General features: G+C 35.9%; 1 protein-coding gene across 1 annotated transcript; it reads right to left on the bottom strand.

Moving 5' to 3' along the window:
• Positions 1-4,620: 4,620 nt before the first annotated feature.
• LOC126381070 (carbohydrate sulfotransferase 11) lies at positions 4,621-17,887 on the bottom strand. Its single transcript, XM_050030629.1, has 4 exons — positions 17,392-17,887; positions 16,339-16,596; positions 14,102-14,306; positions 4,621-5,774 (listed from the first exon to the last, which is right to left on the bottom strand). The coding sequence occupies exons 1-4, from the start codon at positions 17,638-17,640 to the stop codon at positions 5,545-5,547; spliced, it is 942 nt and encodes a 313-aa protein (XP_049886586.1). The 5' UTR covers positions 17,641-17,887; the 3' UTR covers positions 4,621-5,544.
• Positions 17,888-17,959: the final 72 nt, after the last annotated feature.

The raw sequence follows: 17,959 nt of genomic DNA, 5'->3' as shown, positions 1-17,959 counted from the left end.
TTCTTACCGCGCATTTAGACTATTGTAAAATGTTATCTTTATTGCAATGTAATCAATCACTAATTGTACTGAACTGGTCTATTTAATAGTACAACATGACCAGCCCATTAACATCCCCACTGCTGGGGCACGAGCCTTCCCTATGGATGGATAGGGAGATCGGGCCTTGAACCACCACGCGGACCCAGTGCGGATTGGTGGTTATTAACGACTGCCAATGCAGCCGGGACCAACGACTTAACGTGCCTTCAGAAGCACGGAGGAGCTCGAGATGAAAACTTTTTTTTTCTGTGGTCACCCATCCTATGACTGGCCTTTGCCTATTTAATAGTACCTAGGTTAGTAAATGAAAAAAATAAAATATAATATAAACAACACACATTAACTTTATTTATATTACAAAATATAAAATTCCTTATTAATAATTATGTACTTTCATCACATTCAAACCATAGGGAAATTAAACTAATGAGGAATGCAGAATATAAAATAGTAATAATTACTATTAATAGGTAGCTATTAAATCTTATCAATGGCGATAAAAATATTAATATTATAAAATACAATCAGGAAAATCATATTATGTTCGTTATTAAAATTTTAATACCTACATACTATACATAAACAGCCTATCTAGGTCCCACAGCTGGACACAGGACTCCATCAATCGACCGGAATGGCTATGGAGCATACTCCACCACACTGCACGACGCGATGTCTTTTTATCGTTAATCCATCAACCCGCACTGGAGCAGCGTGGTGAAGTATGCTCTTGATGCCTAGCAGTATAAACTAGGATGTATAAACATAACATAAACAGCCTAATACGTCCCACTGCTGGGTACAGGCCTCCCCTCAATCAACCGGAGGGGGTATGGAGCACACTCCACCACGCTGCTCCACTGCGGGTTGGTGGAGGTGTTTTAACGGATAATAGCCGGGACCAACGGTTTAAGAAACGAAGTGGGATAAGAAACTAAATTGCTGTAACAATTATTTAGCTCTAACCCATGCTAGAGCATAATATTATTATGTCTCTGTTAAAGAAATATTTTTTTTTTTTATTAGAGCAACGTGGTAGAGTATGTCACATACCAAGTATTTGTGACAACAGTTATTTAATCAATCAAGCAATAATTTTTATTTGCCAGAATACAATTTACAAAAGATGGTATAGTTAATACATATCACAATAGGATACGCGAATAATTATGATACTTAGAGCCAATACAACAATCCAATATAAGATATTAAAAATATAGTATTAATATTATATATTAAAAATTGAATTGACTTTTTTAAGCCGTCTGCAATGCCGCGTACAGTGAAAAATGCAACGAGGGACTTTCCAGATAAACTTGAAAGATGGCGTTGTTGAGTTTAGAATGCTGACCGTATGGCTAGCGGACCAAAGTAAAAAAAAAACTATGAAGTGTTGATATTCTCTTTGGTCATAAAGTATTATTATATTTTTTATTGGATTTTGAAGTTTTGAACTCTGTTTACCGCTCTAAATGAAGATCTGACTGCTACATTTAATTTCCAGTAATACAGGGGGGTTAAAATGGCCACATCGAAGCAATTCATCTAAGAAAGCAATATTGCTATTTAACATTTGTTTGCATTGCGGACTTACTTTTATATGCGCAAATGTCAAATTGCAATATTGCTTGCTTCGATGTGGCCATTTTAACCTCTTCTGTACTCTTTGACGGCTTGGCTACAATATTTGGACATCGATTTTGCTATACCTACGCAAAGACCCGGCTGTGACAATGTAGAATTCTGAGTAATTTAATAACCATACAACTTCCTAAACTGAATAACGCCATCTATGTCATATTTAAATAAAGTAAGCTGGAAAGACACTCATGAACATAAATTAAAAACTCATTGGTTAGGCAAGCCAATGACACACAGGTCCATAAGTTAAAAAATAAAATAAAAAATATAATCATTATACAGGGTGTTAGTGACATCGTAACGAAAACTTTGAGGGATGATTCAGGCCATGATTCTGAGTTGATATCAAGTGGAATTTTCCGTCGCAAAAGTATGGAACGGAAAATAATTTAAAAAAGCTCTAAAATTTTCATGACTTCTCCGACAGGAAATTCCACTTGATATCGACTCAGAATCATGGTCTGAATCATCCCCTTCAGTATTCGTTACAGTGTCACTAACACCCATACCTACTTGTATGGCTACTGTATGTACTTGTATGGGGTGTAAGTGACATCGTAACGAATACTGAGAGGGATGATTTAGCTGATTATTCTTAGTTAATATCAAGTGGAATTTTCCATCGCAAAAGTATAGAATTGAAAATAATTTAAAAAAACTAAAAAAATAACATGAATTTTGCGACGGAAAATTCCACTTGATATTAACTCAGAATCATGGTCTGAATCATCCCTCTGAGTATTCGTTACGATGTCACTAACACCCTGTATTTTTTACTCTGTGGGAATAGCAGTTCATATACAACAAAATAACTATTGTTTATCTCATTTAAACAAGTTTATCGCTATCACAGAGAGCTTTGGAATATTACCTATTATCGGAATGTTTACAACTAACTACCTACCTATAATTTGATAACATTCATTGCTACGGAGATTAAGTAAAAACAACACATCTGGGTGGATAAAAATTGGCCACATTGAAGTAATTCATCTAAAAAAGCGAAGCAATATTGCATTTGATATTTTCAAATGCTTTTAGACCACCTGTAAAGGTCCACAACTATACAATTTTACTGTTGTGCGGTGATCGCCCGTTAGATACCTAGCTTTTTCGATAATGTTTAGTTTAGATTTCAATTCTATTACATACCTACTCGTATATTAAATAAACTTACAAAAATCTAAACACACTTCAACTTAGCACAGCATGGCTAATAGGTATTTAATAAATTAATAGAGATAATTTACATACATTCGTATCATAACATATTACCTATTATGTTAAAAAAGTGTATAAATAACTTTGAGGTAAAAATATCCGGAAATCCAAACTAAATAAGAGAATGAGTTCACGCACTTATATACTCGACAACCAAAATACTCGATTACCAAAAACGCCAACTTAATAACATCACTAACAGAAAAAAAAACTTTTTTATAACTAAGTACGTCAGGCTTTTGGCGGGAAACGGGGAAGGGAAAGTTGCTTTCTTCATTGAATAATCTAAATAATTAATACGAAGTGGTGTTTTGTGGTTAATGATCGCATTAAGTTAGTCGGAAGACATTCACGAGTGTTATTATATCGGAGTATTCAATAAACAAAGTGTATCTGCCTATTTTCGCTTCGTGCCAGGAAGCCGCTTCATAACTCGAAAGTTTATGCGGACTTTTGAGTTAATTCGTTTGGGGTTCGGAGTAGGAGTCTACTCCGAGGGTGGGGGCTTAGGTTTCATCATCATCACCTTTCATCATTTCATTAATCATCAAGAAAAAAAATACGTAAGACATGGCTGTATGGGCATAGTTCCCTTTGCCTTACCCTTCGGGGAAAACCAAAACAAAAAAATCTAAGTACGTCAATAACAACCGACATTGATTTAACACGACCTAGATGTTATAACTACGTCTATATCCTGAGTACGGAACATTTGTTTGAATAACAAATCCTATTTCTAAAAGTGACCTTGTATTAACACAACACATTATTGTTTAAAAGCAAGGAACCGGATATTTTACTATGGAACTTATCTAATAAAATATTTTAGGTGTATTAACACGTTCACTGTGTATGAACCACATATGAGGCATAAATTAGAAACTCATACGTGCATGACCCATATGTGGGGCACATTTTTTATTTCTGTAGTGTGTCTATGTACATTTCCAATGTGTTTATCGAAAAATATTGCACGTGAGGGGTATATATCTAATTTTAGTTAGACGGTGAACATGTTAAAACACAATACAAATTGTAGCACCATCCGTAACGTCCTAAATTGGGACTAGAATTTCTGATATTCAATCCTCCAACTTATAAAATAATAATTTTTATGCGTATTACTTAGGCAATTGGCATATTCACTCCAAAAGGACGTTTTTGATACACATTTTCGCGTATGTACAGTCATGAGCAATATAATGTACCCACTTTAGGACTCTGTCGCGCTAACATATTTGACATTTAGTGAGACTTACAGTTCAATTTGTCAAAAAAGTTAAAGTGACATGGTAGCAAAGTGTATACATATTAATGCTCGTGACCGTAATCATGCGTTGACCTAACATTGTCTCGAAATTGATATTACACATTTTACAAGTTTGCACATTATACCAATGTAAAATCGATTCCTAGTTCACATGGTTAAAAAGCATCTATGTTTCGACAACGAAAACATCTTAATAAAAACACTTATGGAACACAAGTCAATTTTAGGCAGAAATCTAAAACGGTTGTTGCTCTAAAATTTTACATCGGCCAATACACCCGACATAATTAAGTTGACAGCACACAAAAAATACAGGAATTACCGGGTTATTACCGAGTTAAATCAGGGAATCAGGGATAACGGCCTCCGCGGTCCAGTGGTTGAGCGTTGGGGTCACGATCCGGAGGTCCCGGGTTGGAATCCCGGTGGAGACATATCACAAAAATCACTTTGTGATCCCTAGTTTGGTTAGGACACAACAGGTTGATCACCTTATTGTCCAAAAAGTTAGATGATCCATGCTTTGGAAGGCATGTTAAGCCGTTGGTCCCGGTTACTACTTGCTGATGTAAGTAAGTAGTCGTTATGTGAGCCACGTCAGGGGCCTTTGGCGGGTCAATAGTAACCCTGACACCAGGGTTGATGAGGTTGGTAATTCACATCACAACCCACACGACCGAAGAAGGTCAGGGATATGAGACCCACACAATTGGTAAGTATTATGTGTTTTAATTATGATTACAATCGCGTAAACCTCAAACGTCTTAAGTACCTATTTCTGATCAATGAACTATCAATTTCACCTGACTACATACCTGATGTAATATCATTGTGTAATTTCATTTTAAGCAATATTTATTGCACAACACTTGTTTGTCGATATGACGTCACGATTGGCAAAATAGCATATTCAACATGAACACCACAAAATAATTTAAAAAAAAAATGAAACTGTGCACTTTGTAAATTGCACTTTGAAGTCTTGTACTTTAAGTACGATTCAGCAAATAGGTACACATGACATGTGTTATACTTAGTCAATTAAGTATATTAATATTACAACCACTTTTGTACTTCAATGGCGCCTATTCTGACAGATACCGGCTTAATTTTAGTTTGACAGTTCCATAACTAGCTCTGTCTCTATAGTACACTTAACCTTAGAGAAGGATAGCACTATTTTAAGGACTGTCAAGTTAAGATCAAGTCTGTGTCTGCCGGAATCCACACCTACCGGTACTAAGGTAAAAACTATATAAGCATTCACAATTGGATCTTCTTCCTTAACTTAGTAATTCATATAAGTTACATTTCTTGTACTCCAAATGTACATTTACAAACCATTAACCAACTAAAAATACAATCTACTTCTACCCTAAGTCAAACCCTACAATATTATCTAAATCGTAGTTAAATATTCTATAATCATGCTTGTATAATTTGTATAACTTTCTTATTAAGGGCAGGTCTAACTGTGAAAAGTACGTGTGAAGTTTTTCAGATGTACCTGATGTGTGGGCGAGGTGCGGAAACTGTATGTGCGATGCGTTTATAGTGTGGAGAGCCAGTTGAGAATCGTCTAGAAGAGTCTCGTATTTACCTGGAATTTAAAAAATAAACAATTAAAAATGGCATATCTTAGAAATGGGATAAGCTATTGTACTTATGTTTTTATTCGTATGTTTATGTCCTTTGTATATGTCGTTGTGCAATAAAGTATTATTGATTGATTGATTGCTATTCCAGAAAGTCCAAACATTTATGAAAGACAAGACAACCAAATAAATTGTATCACCTTATTTCCACAATAGCCCCGATTCCTATAGACACCTAATTTTATTTTAAGTTATACCTGTCATTTTCTTATCCGCCGAAAAGGAATGGGACGGATGATTGACAACTGTTAATTTTAAAATGAATGAATAACCCGGGCGAATTAAGTGGGCATCTCGCTCATATGCAACCCGTTTGACGTGTGCCGTCAACTTAACTCTGTCTGGTTATTGGCAGAGACAAAAATGTTGAAAGGAGTATTTTAATTTCTGCCTAAAATTAGCAAGTATGCCATAAATTTAATGCCTGTCGATTACCCGTCTCTTTCCTTTTCGGCTGATAAGAAAACGACAGGTATAACTTAAAATAAATTTAGATGGTGTGTACAGTCATGAGCAATATAATGTACCCAGTACCCACTTTAGGACTCTATCGCACTAAAATATTTGTCATTTAGTGAGACTTACAGTTCAATTTGTCAAAAAAGTTAATGTGACATGGTACCAAAGTGTATACATATTAATGCTCGTGACCGTACTGGAATCAGCAACAATAACCCCATCATTCATAGTTTCTATCCTGAACTGGGACATAACAGAATATATAAACACATTTTTTTTTGACGTAACTTATTGTACATTTGCCGCAGATGGCATTAACTACTTGGCCGGACAAATGGGGAGCGCTGAGGTATTGTATTTCACGTAGCATATCAGAACTTATCATTTGAAAGATGAGACAGGTATATATTTTATCACGAGAGTTGAAGGCTTTACAAATCTGTATGGTGTAACTTTATATTATACGCATACAAAATCAAAAAATAATCACCTCTAAGTTATCTTATGATATTTGGCATAGTTAGTATAAAAAACATCAAAACATCTTGACATTTCTGCATATCGCAAAATCTTAATTCGCAAAAACTTCTTTATTTAATTCGATTCGGATACGTAAATGCGACTACATAATTCATAGGAAAATTTGCAAGCACATTAACTTAAACTCGTGAATAATTCATTATTAAATAAATTATTAATATTCATCTCAATTAAGACGGATTATGCAATTCGATACGATACAACTTTAAGTATACGATTTGTATGCTATAGTAGGTAGTTTCTAGAACCATGAATATACCTATATCATTTGCCTGTGCAGGGGCGTATATGTTTATGTTATGTATATTTCATTATCTTCATTCGTTTTAATTAACTATAGCTGATAGTTGGGACAGCAGCTTTATAAAGCAAGTAAGTAAGCTGAATCAATCAGCATTTAAGTGTTTGTCTTTTTTTCATTTTTCACAACATAACATTAGCTCACGACTAATCCATCGCAAAATGAACTAAGTACCCACACTCCACCGAGCTTTCTGTTAGACCAATGATAGGTGGCGAGCCGTATCGCCGGCGCCGTCTATAATGGTCGAGCCAACTGTGTTAGTGAAAACTGCATTAAGATAAATTAATAACTCATTGGTCCGGTACCGGAGTTGGAATAAGTTATGGATATGAAATGTCCGAAATAAAGTTTTTTTTTTATTATTGCGCGCTCATACAATAATGTATGGCGCGGTGTTACCTTGACGAAGTGCGAAATCACTAATTTTGAACCATTGGACGTCAGGTTACGAAGTTGTGACGCAAACGAACAGGTTTTCGGATGATTGGCAAAAACCTTAATACACACCTATGTTCTTACAAAACTTCGCTTAACATTATGAGTTTCGAGAGCTGTAGCCTTGTCTGGATATAGGTACTTATGTTGCAAAACTGGGACAAAATATCATGCATGGTTAAGGCTCAAAAGAGCTCAAAGGCACTTGGATTGCTCTAAAAATGACATTAAAGTCTACTCAAGAATCTATCACTATTATTCAGTTCGTCATTGTAAAAATATCTTTTGGATACCTACACTATTATCCGCCCAGCAGTACTCTCTGGCGGAAGGCAAGAGAGAAACCACTGCCATATTTTTCCCTAAGAAGTACCATGGAGAACGCTACACCGACAAGAGCGTAGCTCTTAAAGTAGTGATGTGCTATTGTTATTATGTCTGTTTTTTTATAGCACTTACTCGTGTTTAGGAAAACTCATAAAGAGAAAATTTAAATCGCAAGATGAACTAAGTACTTACTCACACCTCACCGAGCTTTCTGTTAGACCAACGTGATAGGCGGTGAGCCGTGTCGCCGTCTATGTGTCGTATTGTTTCTTTCTTTCTTTCTATTATGGTCGAGCCAACATTTTGTTATTTAGTAACAACTGTGTTAGTAAAGAACTAAATGCAGAGAATATCATGACAATGCAATGATGTCCGTTAATACGTTATAATAGCACACATTATCCCACGAGGCTGCATCGACCTTGCAATATAGGCCACGTTATAATACCAACTTCATTAATTGCTATTATTGTATTTTACCACGGTTTATTATGCTCTATATACTTTAATTTGGTCGTCAAAAGTATTGCATAATAATAAGATAAATTATTCAAGTTTTATAGGACCATCGCGCCGTGAGCACTTCGATACTTTTGTATGCAGTATCTTACCAAAAGTAATGATAAAATTGCAGCCTATCACATAAAATATACATTGCCGGTAAAGTGGCTATGGAATTTCAGAAGCAGTAGAGCTATCGTAGTTATCTGTTTGCAGGAGTAAAAGACAGCGGTGTTAAACCGGCGATAGCGGTTCTCATACAAAATACGCGTTAGGGCCTTTCCAACTTCTTCTATTCCGTGATTCAAGCTCATAAAGTCGAATTTAGTGCGCCCTGTGTGCCCAATAAGGTACGGTCACGGGTACTAATAACACTTTGATTTTGAAACCTTGTCACATTAAGTTTTTTGACGAATTAAACCGAAAGTCTCATTAAATGTCAAATATGATAGTGCGACAGGGTTCTAAAATGGGTACATGATATTGCTCATGACTGTACCTTTATTTATTATTATTATGGTTTATTTTAAATTTTAGTATGTTAAATGAAATTGTTTTACTATTCTACTAATAACTTTACAATTAGGTATATTTTCTAACAGTCAATAATTTTGTGGAACCCTAGTGACATTCCTACGGAATCCCTAGGTTTCGCGGAATCCAGTTTAGGAATTGCTGATTTACCATTCCAAAAACCGGTTTCATGTTTTTTACCGCGAAAATTGTAGACTATAATATGCAAATGAGCGTTTTGAAGTCTGGTAGGTAACAGACAGATAATGGGACTCTAACTATAGGCAATTATACAGTTTTTTTACCTATGTGTTTATTCTATTGGATAATTATTTATCCAAAAAGGTGACAGGCTTAGGCTGTGCTTTGTTACAAATATCCTGACAAAGCAATGCGAGCAGTGTTATCCATACTAGAATACTTTTTTTTATGACTTATTGTAGATTTTCCGCAGATGGCATTAACTACTTGGCCGCACAAATGGGGAGCGCTGAAGGCTCACCCGGTACAACGTTTAAGACAACAGGCCTGAGGGCGCTCAGCAGAGGAAGCGCTGAAGCGCTGAAGCGCTTCCCATTTGTCCGGCCAAGTAGTTAATACCATCTGCGGCAAATCTAGAAGTTACGTCAAAAAAAAGAAAGAAGTAGATATGGATGATAGCTTAGATAACAGCGTAAAAAAACAAAGAAAGAAGAAACAAAATAATCAAAGAAGTCAAAGAATTGGCCTTTGATAGACAAGAATGGAAAATGCTACACCGACAAGAGCGTGGCTCTTAAATTGATAAACAGCTTAAAACAAAAACTGAAGCTTTCCTAGTTTTAGAATTAAATAACGCAAAAGTAACGTAAAATACAACAGTATTTACTAACAATAAGTATAACCCTGCCAGACAAAATTCACGGTAGCTGATTCTACCTTACTTATAAAATATGTACCTATCATTATTTTACTACATTACAATTCAACCTTAGTATCTTCCTTCCTTCCTGACGCGTGTTCTTTGAGACCTCCTCGAGTACCTATAATTCTATTGTTTATTATAAGAATTATGTATAAACAAATAAGTTTCAAGTACTACCTTGACTAAATTATATTAAAACACATAATACCGGGTTCTTACCGCGATAAAATCGGGGATATGAGACTCCCGATATTTCAACACTGTTTCAAGTGCCATGATCACGGGATGACTGATTTATTGGAGTGGAGTAGATAGATCCATAATTTTCTAAGGGCAAACATATCTGTCAATCCTATTTCTTTGCCGCTTGTTTCTATATTTGACGTTTAACGCGGTAAGAACCGGCTATTATGTGTTTTAATTATGATAATAACCTCATAAAACCTCAAACAATGAATAAATTATGTTGTTAAGTTATAATATAGTAAGGGCCGATTTCTCAATAGTCAGATAGCATCCATTCGTAGAATAAAGTGTTCCCAATTTGAATTAATTCATACAAAATTTTACTACATAATCATAGACATAGAATCTTTTCGCTCTTATACGATATAATAATATATATATACATTTCCATACAAAAATCAAACACAATATCGTCCCTCGGCAATTCTGATACTTCAATGATATTGTTACTAAGTATTTTGGAAAGGTCCTAAATTGTATGGTTTTGTACCTACCTAGGTAGGTATCATCATCTACCTAGCATTATCCCGCTTTTCATAGGGTTCGCTTACCTAATCTAAAGATTTGACAGGTCCGGTTTTTTACAGAAGCGACTGCCTGTCTGACCTTACAACCCGCGAAGGGAAAACCAGCCCAATATAGGTTAAGTCACATACCTCGGAAAATGCATTTCTCCGGAATGTGGGTTTCCTCACGATGTTTTCCTTCATCGCTGAGCACGTGATAATCATTGATGATCCAAACATGAATTCGAAAACAAATTCGACAATCATTGGTTTAGGCCTGTGCTGGATTCGAACCTGCGACCTCAAAGTGAGAGGCAAGCGTTCTACCAACTGGGCTACCACGGCTCCTACCTACCTAGTTAGGTATATACATTAGATTAAACCATATAAATTACATTAAAGCCAATTTGTCTTATGAGTTTGCTTATTACGGCATACAACCACGGCTATCTACTAAACATCACTACTTATTCGGAAGATTTTCAGAGAAATGTACCCACCTATTTTCTTGTTTCATAATTTTTAGACCCTTTCCTGTAGTCGGGTTTTTAAACCTATATTTTTTCTTTAAGGTAAAAGTACAGTACAAACTTAGGCTCTATGTCTTCTGATTCTATGCGTAAGTATATCTAAGAAGACGTATCATCTATACATATAAGAATAAGAATAAAATACATTTATTGCCAGTAACAATTTACATTTGCTGCAAGAACTAAGTAATTATGAATATTACGAATACGGGCAAAAGGAATGGCTCAGCTTGTGCTGTGATGGAGCCATGCTATGGCGCCATTCAGCGCTGTTTTTCAGTCTTTTCCTCTTTCTGGGATATAGTGCGGAAGTAATCGTCAACGAGGGTTAGAGGACATTAAATAGAAATACAGTAGCTTTAGTTAAAAAAAATCAAAGACAATTAATTATTAAACGGCTAAAAAAACTCTATTGTCAGATAGAGGTATTTTATAGGATGAGTTTAAATAAAAAAAATATATTTAAAATCAATAACCGGTACTATAAAAAACCCATCTAATTTTTAAAATATTTTCCTTTTTGGTAAAGGACATACTGGATAAGTCCAAGTAAGTAAGGAGAAAGACAATCAAATAAAATTATAAGTAGGTACTCTTGAATGTGTGTGTACTATACATAACTTCACGTCACGTTATTGTTAGTACTGACAAGACGAGTGGTACCCGTCATTACGATCTACTAATTACACGACACGGCCATAAGGTCAGGAGTCGGGAGCAACTCGTAAACATGCGATCGGTTACGAAACACACGACTTCATTGAATAAGGAATACGTAGATAAACACAAGACAGACACAATGGCCCCGATTCTTATTGTAGACACCTCCTAATTTTATTTCAAGTTATACCAGTCATTTTCTTATCCGCCGAAAAGGAAAGGGACGGATGATTGACAACTGTTAATTTTAAAATGAATGAATAACCCGGGCGAATAAAATAGGCATCTCGCTGGTATGCAACCCGTTTGACGGGTGCTGTCAACTTAGGTAATTCTGCCGGGTTATTGGCCAATATAAAAAAATGGGAGGGTTTTCAAAAAACAAAAAAAAAACAAAAATCCCAAATCAATGTTTCAAATTCCTGCTAAAAATTGATGTGTTCCATAAATTTTATGCCTGTCGATTACCTATCCCGTTCCTTTTCGGCGGATAAGAAAAGGACAGGTATAACTTAAAATAAAATTAAATGGTTAATGGGACTAGTTATGTCGTCACCATAAAGTGAAAACCTATGACGTAAGCGCCTATTTGAAACACATTCGGATGTTAACAAAACCTCGATGTCTTTAACTCAATTTAAGTCCGGGTAGAAATTGAGGCTCGGTCTGCGATTGTTGAAGTAAAGCAACTTTCGCAAAGGCCGGTCATAGGATGGGTGACCACAAAAAAAGTTTTCATCTCGAGCTCCTCCGTGCTTCGGAAGGCACGTTAAGCCGTTGGTCCCGGCTGCATTAGCAGTCGTTAATAACCATCAATCTGCACTGGGCCCGCGTGATGGTTTAAGGCCCGATCTCCCTATCCATCCATAGGGAAGGCCCGTGCCCCAGCAGTGGGGACGTTAATGGGCTGATGATGATGAATATGTTCACACCCTCTTTCCCTATCGAGGTAGCCAGAAGCTCTCCCTTCACACATCGTACCAGCCACCCTTTGCTTCTCCGATTCTTACTCCGAATATTATGTTGGTTATTGGGGTTGGTTCCGTTACATGCGATAATTTTAAAATAAAGTAAAAATAAATAATGTTTTCTGAGAAAGCCGTTATGTCAAAAATAGACAATATGTAGATTAATAAGCCAACTTTATCATGAGATACATTAGAGAGTATGACTACATAGGTAGATATAATGTGTACAGAATTACACGGATTGCAAGCACGTACCAAAGGAAAGTCCACTTATAATAATGAGAGTTAGAATGACACGAAAGTCATACAAATTAGCAGAAATAACAGAGCGAAAAAGTCTTATACGTTGTCAGTATGTTAATGGTTATAAAATTATCACATAGGTACGAAAACCTCACAAGTTTTTTTTTGGTGTTTCAACACAATCTCTTAATGATAAATAACGATGTGGTTTAAAAAAAGAACACTTATCATCTAGTAAACAACACAACACACACAAAGTTCTGACACACACATACACATACACAAAACAACAGAAACCCGCTCGGTGAGGTGTGGATACTTAGTTCATCTTGCGATAGATGTACTTCTGACCACCCCAAATCGTGAGATTATGTTTAGCTCCTGCTCTTCATACAAAACACCTCGTTTTAAACACAGACACTACACTGATGATATCTCTAATTTTCTTATTAAGTTTTTTTAAGTTTTTTATTAAGTTTTTTAGTTTTCCTAATTTTGATATTATGTTTTACACGTGTAGTTTTATAAACAGCTGTGTTATGTAATATTGTAACCTAACTACTTCATTTTATAACATTTATTTATATAATATCTTATAATATAATTTAATAAGGCACCTCGAGTCGCCTCTTTTATATTGCCGTGCCCTTGCAGGGCGTCATATATGTACCTTCTTACTATGTTCCACCTTAATTTATCACTAAATGAAAATGAATATGAATACACGTACATGAAGAGGCAAGACGATTGGACAATTAATAAGACACGACGAATTTATTAAAAACATCATAGAAGGGAAGCTACAAGGAAAGAGAGGAAGGGGAAGACCAAGAAGAGCTTACATGGAACAGATTAAAGAGAAGGCGAACGTCGTGTCTTATAAGGAAGTGAAGGAATCGGTCTTTGATAGACAAGAATGGAGAATGCTACACCGACAAGAGCGTGGCTCTTAAATTAGTGATGATGACACGCACATCTGTGTGTGACGTCTGATGCCCATACGATTTAAGGCTTAAGTAAGACCGAGGGGGGTGAGGTAACCTAGCTCAGCCGCTGGTGGAGAGCGGAGAGTTTCCGTTCTGTAACAAAGTATCATTCCTTATTCTATGGTGTAACAACAGGTATAAACTACTTACCGACTAGAGTATACTTGATGAGACACGGATGACAGAGATTGGTGATCGGCTGCCAATGTTCGTTGTTGACGACATCAGCCAACTCCTCAGACTTGTTAGTGAGGAAGAGGACGAACTCCTTGAATGTGACGTCATGGCCCAACTCCAACGATTCATTGCTTGGGTTCTCTCTGAACGCCTTTATTATTCGTCTGCCTACGCGATCCTGCAAAGTCATTTTCAATATCAATATGATCAGAAAGATCGGTGAGGTGTGGGTACCTAGTTTATCATGTGATGGATGTACGTCTGACTACCCCAATCGGGAACTTATGTTATCACTTCTATTCCAAGAGAAGGGCCAAGTAAGCGCGAAACGCTCGCCATACAAGTATGAGCAAATGTTCATCCTTCAACTGTGCACTCTACTCGTGCGACAACTTAACGACCCACGATGCTCCGCGATAGTAGGTAGGTACCTACATATATTAAAAAAATTAAGCAAAATTAAAAATTTTGAAAAAACTCACGACGGTAAAAATCTCATCGAAAAGGAATAAAATAACTCAAAACCCCCGACTTAACCCAATTATTATGTAACGAAATATTATAATAGACTTAACGAAATATTATAAATACTTTTGTTTACAGTTTTTTCCTAACGTGTCTGTTTCTCGAAGATATACTTAAATGTAGCGATAATAATTTTACCATAATAGGTACATATATAACCGAGGAATATCCGTCGGGGGATTCAAGCCTGAAAAGTCCTTACCAAACAAAGGACAGTCTCACAAAGTGATTTCGACAGTGTCCCCATCGGGAATCGAACCCGGACCTCCAGATCGTGAGCCTAACGCTCTAACCACTAGACCACGGAGGCTGTTAGGGTCAAGTACCGCGAAGTAATTGTGTCAGCTATTCGCGTTTTTATGCATAGCTATATGAACACCTGCTTCTATAGCAGGTATAGATAGTTTAATCATTATATTATAATATAAGCTCGTAAGGCAGAGATTTCCAGACAAAATGAGTTTTAGACAAAGGATTGCTGGATTACGAAAGCAGTATATAAAGCAAAGGTCGGTGGTAGGGCCTACAGAGGAAGACCTAGACTAGAATGTACTTTATTTTAAGTATATGAATAAAATACCTAGCCTAGATTAGTTTCTACTCTGAACTACTAAAAAAATAATTAACGGGTTATAAAACCAACAGACAGATTTTGTCCTTAATTTTATAAATATGATGGACCATATAATTATGAGCCATGAACTGATCAGTTGATCACCTGTCACCAGATGGTTCATCGTTCATCTATCTTAGGACCTGGTATTAGAAGTAGCTGCAATGTCTTTCAATTGCATGTTGCTATGTTCCCTCATTATTGATTAGAGGAATGAGTTTATGTATGCATATTGTATATATGTGTACGTAGTAGGCTAGTTTCTAACTAGTCAAAATATTCACGTTTTACTAAACATCAAAACACGAAATTAGTATGGAATTTGTACGAAAAAGCTAGCTGTGACATCATTGATGAACCTGACAAAATGTGGCACTTATTATTATATTTTTTTTTAATATTTTGTTAAATAAAAATGTTATAAAAAAAATTTTATATTCGAATTAGTTTTTTGTCACGTTTAGATCTGTCTCTATTTGATCTGCATTTATTTAATAATCAGAACTACATAATTTATCTCGTAACTACACATCAATATAGCAATAGTGCTATATATTAAAAAAAGAATAGTGCTATATTGATGTGTAGTTACAAGATAAATTATGAAGTTCTGATTATTAAATAAAGGCAGACACAGTGTGTCTTCAATATTAATCTGTCCTTGTTTTAGTCTGTATAATAATTGATAACCATTATGTCTCATTGTATTCTGTTGACTTTTGATCTTCAAATTATGTACAATTTTAACAATAACTGCACTCACAATTTGCAGTCACTGACCCCAGCGAATTATTTGTAAACAGTGGTGAAATTATGAACCATTAGTTGTCATAATTGTAAAATTAATGTTTTTGTAGATGTTTTTGGTCCATTACAGAAACGACATGTAACCAGGAGGTCTGCACTTAAGACCAGTTAATTTATTACTCTGCAAGAAACTGATTAGACTTTTGCACCTTATCATACCTACCTACTTGATTTATAATATGTCATCATCTCTGGCCTTTACATCTTTATAAATGGCAACTTTTATAATTAATAGGTAATCAGTAGTTAAGAATAAGGGACTTACTTGAAAATACTTAGCACTCTGCATTTCTCCTTCTAACTTATTCCTAAAAGCTGACAAGAGTCTTTCAAACGGATTCCTGACTATGATCATCTTGTGATAGTTTTCAAGCATGATGTCACATTCTGGCTTGGCAACGGTACTGAGGTTCCGGAACAATCCTGGAGTGTGGGCGATGCTTGCAGTTATGGATAGGACATCTGTGTCATTGGATTTTCCTGCCAGTATCATTAATATCCTCTTCCAATTTGTACAGGCCACCTGGCAAAAGGAGCTTTTATTAAAAAAAAATAACTTAACAATAAAAAATTAAAATCATATATTTGTTTGTTTTCGGAGACAAAAATACCTATTTAAATATTATTTTTGGATTTTATGCTAATCAGTTTTAAATGAAAATAATAAAGATTTCCTAATATTTCCACATTACAGTCTGAAGTCTAACTGAAGTGGGAGTGGGCTGGCTATGTGTTCCGCATACATCCGGAATGATGGGCCAAGATCACCATTGCATAGTCCTGATGGATACCATAATTATGGTAAACCCCAAAAAAGATGTTGTGATGATCTTGACTGTGTTGAAGGATCTTGGAAGGATTAAATGGAGCTCTGACAGGGCTGCAAGTTGTGAAAAGACATGGGGGAGACCATGGCCCAGTAGTGGGATCATATGGGCTTAATAATAATAACAATTTTATAATAATTTTAATAATACCATTACCCTGAATAATGCTTTTATCTCAACCTCAGACTGTATTGTCTGAAGTTAGAGCATAAACTTAAAAATAGATGTCTAGGCCTTTTGGTTAGTAATAAATCATGTCTAAAATATAATCTAGGTAGTTAATTATCTAACGCAGCTTATCTTCAAGAGTAATTAGTTAATGTATTTTCTTAGAAAAAAAAGACAATTTCTTCCTCAAGCTGATACACAAGGCAAATAACCGAGCCTATTCTTCCTATTATGACGCTACGATAGTTCTAAAAATTCCGTAAATTTGACGCGCGTTTAAATTACACAGATAAAGTTAAACTTGTTAACCTTGGCAGACTCACCTTTGGCACATAGCAGTAGAGGAGTTTATGCTCATCATTCACAAGGATATGCTCTAGTTGGCTCGGTGGTAGCTCGTCTAGGGTCAGTTTCGGCGGGAAATGGGCACATGTCTCCTGAATCAATTCCTGTCGCGCCAAATTCAACGACTGGGTCAACTCCAACGAGTGCCCGCCAGACTCCTCTACGTCATTCACATGCCCCCCAACCAACACACACAACAACAACACCAAATTCGAAGACACACGCATCTTCAACCATTAAAAACACAAGAAATAAAAAGTTAGAACTTTCTTTCGAAAACCACTGTAGTTTTTAGGACACGCTAAGTAACTCACGGATATTGCAGTCGACTGACACAGAAACGTTTTAAATTGATTAACAGGCCATAGTTTTAGTAATGAGACCGGGACTCGTTTGAAAATTCAGTGAATTAATTATTTTAAATTACGATAACAATAATAGCGCACGCGACGCGACATGTTCATTACTCTTGACATTGACAGTTGAACTGAATGAATGGCTTGATGAATGGCATGCTGCTCTGCCATGCAGCAGCCAATGGAAGCC

Source organism: Pectinophora gossypiella, chromosome 1 (assembly GCF_024362695.1).
Source record: "Pectinophora gossypiella chromosome 1, ilPecGoss1.1, whole genome shotgun sequence".
NCBI lineage: Eukaryota > Metazoa > Arthropoda > Insecta > Lepidoptera > Gelechiidae > Pectinophora > Pectinophora gossypiella.
The sequence above is the reverse complement of the archived record's forward strand: the minus strand, read 5'-3'. Positions and strand labels throughout refer to the sequence as shown.